Source organism: Chrysemys picta, unplaced genomic scaffold (assembly GCF_011386835.1).
Source record: "Chrysemys picta bellii isolate R12L10 unplaced genomic scaffold, ASM1138683v2 scaf76, whole genome shotgun sequence".
Lineage (NCBI taxonomy): Eukaryota > Metazoa > Chordata > Testudines > Emydidae > Chrysemys > Chrysemys picta.
This window is the reverse complement of record NW_027052783.1, coordinates 60865-64800: the sequence shown is the minus strand read 5'-3', so window position 1 is coordinate 64800 and position 3936 is coordinate 60865. Positions and strand designations below refer to the sequence as shown.

At 47.3% G+C, this 3936-nt stretch overlaps 1 protein-coding gene across 1 annotated transcript; it reads right to left on the bottom strand.

The window, feature by feature from the left end:
• Positions 1-857: 857 nt before the first annotated feature.
• LOC135977920 (olfactory receptor 52E4-like) lies at positions 858-1832 on the bottom strand. The gene has a single exon (XM_065579069.1). It carries the CDS (start codon positions 1830-1832, stop codon positions 858-860), a length of 975 nt encoding a protein of 324 aa, XP_065435141.1.
• Positions 1833-3936: the final 2104 nt, after the last annotated feature.

The window sequence follows — 3936 nt, the reverse complement described above, 5'->3', positions numbered from 1 at the left end:
TCTGCTTTGTAGCCTGGGTTCCCCTCCCCCGTTCAAAGTCCTTGGTCTTCCTGAGCTTCTTGCAGGTGCTGAGTTGTGGGGGAATGAAAACAAGTGATGATGTCACTCCCCATCTTTTATAGTTTCTTCCAGCTTGCTGGAAAGTCTGTGCATGTGATGTGGGGGGTCTTCCCCCATTGGCCAAACATTCTCCATCGTCTTCGTACTCCCTTCAAGGAGGTTTTCTTATACAGAGTTCCTGTGCTAGTGGATTCTTCCCTGGATGAGTGTTGACAACAGCAATTAACACTGTCTGGCTACTCCTTTGACATACCTGAAAGGCTGGTTTTGGGTGTTTCCAGCCTCACATCGCACTTTGTAACACACACAGAGCAAGATTTCATAGCTTCACATAGATAACAATGTTTAGCAGATTAAGACTTTAACAATGATACGTCACAGGGCCTAGTTTGTACAAAACATACCATAATTACATCACCATGGTAAATATGGGGTGCTTTGGAGTGCAGAGTGCTACAGCGATGATCCAGAGAGTGACAGGGGGTGGGGAGGAGAGGAGTGAGTGAGGGGCGGGGTTTTGAAGGGAAGAGGTAGAGCAGAGAGGTGGGGCCTCAGGCTTCCAGTTACCAGCAATTAGAATGGTGGCAACTCTATGAGTTGCACATAGACAGATAACCCAATTTGTCACAATGACACAGCAGAGTAAGGTCAGGCAAAGATTTAATGTCTCTTTGACTGGCCAGTCAGTGATTCAGGGAAGAGAGCCCAGCACCATGTCACCAGCCAGCTCTGCATAGAGCTCAGTCTGAGAGCCAGAGCACCAGGAGAAAACTTCAGGTCCCTTTATGAGTAAAGAGCTAGAGCAGCCTATCCCAGATCTGTTGGGTCTTGGCCCCATAGATGATGGGGTTTAGCATGGGGGGCACCAGGAGGTACATGTTGGCCATGAGAACGCGCAAATGCAGGGCCACATTCTGCCCAAACCGTTGCGTGAGGGTGGCGAAGAGATGTGGGATGTAAAAGGCTAAGATGACACATAGGTGGGAGCCACAGGTCCCAAAAGTCTTGAGCCGGGCGTCCTTTGTTGGGAGGCTGAAGATGGCCCTGAGGATCTGGGTATAGGACACGGCGATAAAAAACACATCCATACCGATAATCAAGGATACCACAGAGAGGCTGTAGTAACTACTGAGGCTGATGTCGGCGCAGGCTAGCTTCACCACAGCTATGTGCTCACAGTATGTGTTTGGAATGATGTTGGTTCTGCAATATGGCCATCTCCTTGCCAGGAAAGCATAGGGCAGTACAAGTATGACACCCCGCAGCACCACGGTCAGGCCAATTTTGGCAACCACAGGGTTTGTCAGGATGGTGGAATGTCTCAGGGGATCACAGATGGCCACGTAGCGATCAAAAGCCATGGCCACAAGGACCCCAGACTGCATCGCAGAGAAGCTGAGAATGAAGTACATCTGGGTGAGGCAGGCACTGAAATTGATCTCCCTGGAATTGAACCAGAAGATGCTCAGCATTTTGGGTAGGATGGACATAGACAGGACCAAGTCGGTGACGGACAACATGCAGAGGAAATAGTACATGGGCCCATGGAGGCTCGGCTCCCTCTTTATGATGAACAGGATTGTGAAGTTCCCCAAGATGGCTATGGCATAGATTGCACAGAAGGGGATGGAGATCCAGACATGGGCTCCCTCCAGGCCAGGAATGCCCAGCAGGATGAAGGTAGAGGGGTTGGTGAAGTCAGTTGAGTTGGATTCTGACATGGTGAAGGGGAGAAGGTGTCCAACACTGAGGCAGAACGGTGTTTCCTGCATGAATTGTATGTTCCCCTGACTTCCTGTATGTGCCCAGAGTCTAAGGTGATGGTCGCAGGACAAACGCCTGGATGGAGAGACAATGTTAATATGAGACATTACATGCACTACTGGAGGCTGTTCTCGTGGGTGAAGCAGATTGGTCACTCTTCACACATTGAAAAATGAAATGTTCATTATTCAGACAAATGAATTATGAACAACTGACCCTCCTAATGCCAATTCCATATTTTATGGTGCTCCCTGCATCAATACTTCCTCCACATCGTGGTGTGGGAAACCTTAGGCGGCACCAGCAGGAAACACGAGTGCATACTGGTTATCTCTTATTGTTTCCTAGGCCTTGTCTACACTACCAAGTTTTTTCGCCAAAAGGCAGCATTTTGTGATGAAATAGTGGAGATGTAAACATTATAAAGCCACTTTGATGACGGAATTCCTCATTTTCAGTGACATAATAAAGCCACCTTGATGAGAGATGTAATGTTTTTACACAACATTTTTGTCACCAAAGTGCCAGTGTAGACACCTTTCTTGATTTTATCACTGTAATTGACCAATTCCTTTTCTCCCACACCCAACATCCTCCACCTCTGGGAACACTCACCATGCTTCCAGTGTTCACCAGCATGTCTGCTTGTCAAGAGTCAGCTGGAAAGTGACTGGTGTGTTACCAGCCGTGTATTTTAATGTAGTGTTTCAAGGCTGTAAATCTACTTAACAATAATGCTTTTCTTTATTGTTACTTGTGCTTCTCCAGATATGTCCTTGAAAGGAGGCAACCCCTCCACTCCAGCCGAGTGTCTCCGCTGGATAAGAAAGCGACCAAGATGGAGCAAGGAAGATATGTTCTGGGAGGTGCTGCAGTACTCTGATGCAGACAAGATGGAATGTAGGCAGTGGAGGCAAAGTGACAAGCAGGAAAGAAAAGAAAAGGAGGCATACACTAGGGATGCAATGGAGAGGCTGATAAAAATTTTCTAGTGACAAACCAACATGCTGCAGTCCCTCCTGATGCTCCAGACTTAGCAGATGGGTGCAAGCCCTCCCCTTTAGCACATTCACAACTCTTTCCCATGTCCTTCCCAAACTCCACCCGCACATTCCTTTCCTATTTCTGGGACGCCTCACTTTACCGTTCACTCCACCTCCGCAGACACCTTTTCAAATGAAAGCTGGACGTACGCTCAGTTGTGTGTGTGTGCATGGTGTGGTGGGTTTTTTGGCAATAAAAGCAAAGTTATTTGAATAACAAGCACTCTTTATTTGTTTCCGGAGAAGTTATGATAGCAGAAAGCAACAGCAAAGCAGCAGGCAGTTTTACCATTTCCTTACATTGAACCCTGGGCCTGAACAATCACAACTGCTTCCTACCCTACCAAAACTGGACTTCATTATGTATTACTATCCCATGCATAGCAATAAACATTACTCGTTCTCATTTTCAAAGTGTTGCCGCAAAGCCTCCCTGATTCCAATTGCCCTCCACTGTTCCCTCTAATAGCCTTGGTATCTGGCTGCTCAAAATCAGCAACCACGTGTTCTGTTTGAGCAGTGCACCACTGAGCAAACTTTTTGCCCTTAAGTTCACAAATATTATACAAGGCGGAACACATGGCTACAACCATGGGAATATTTGACTCATTGAGGTCTAACCTTTCAGAAAGGAATCGCCAGCGCGCTTTTAATCTGCCAAATGCACATTCTACGGTCATCCTGCTCCTACTCAGCCTATTGTTGAAATGCTCCTTACTGTTATCCAGGTTTCACTTCTACGGTTTCATGAGCCCTGGCATTGAGGGGTATGCCAGGTTTCCCAGCAATACTATAAGCATTTCAACATCCCCTGTGGGGATGTTCCGGTCTGGAAAGAAAGTCCCCGATTTCAGCTTTCTGTAAAGGCTGGTGTTCCTAAAGATTCACGCATCATGCACTTTTCTGGACCACCCTGCACTGATGTCAATGAAACGCCCACAGTGATCCTCGAGTGCCCGCAACACCATGGAGAAGTACCCTTCCAATTGATATATTCCATCGCAAGGTGTTCAGTGCCAAAATTGGAATATGCGAGCTATCTATCACCCCTCTGCAGATGGGGAAACCC

Coding starts and splice junctions, on each gene's coding strand:
- LOC135977920 (XM_065579069.1), bottom strand. CDS start 1,832: ATGCAGGAAACACCGTTCTGCCTCAGTGTTGGACACCTTCTCCCCTTC.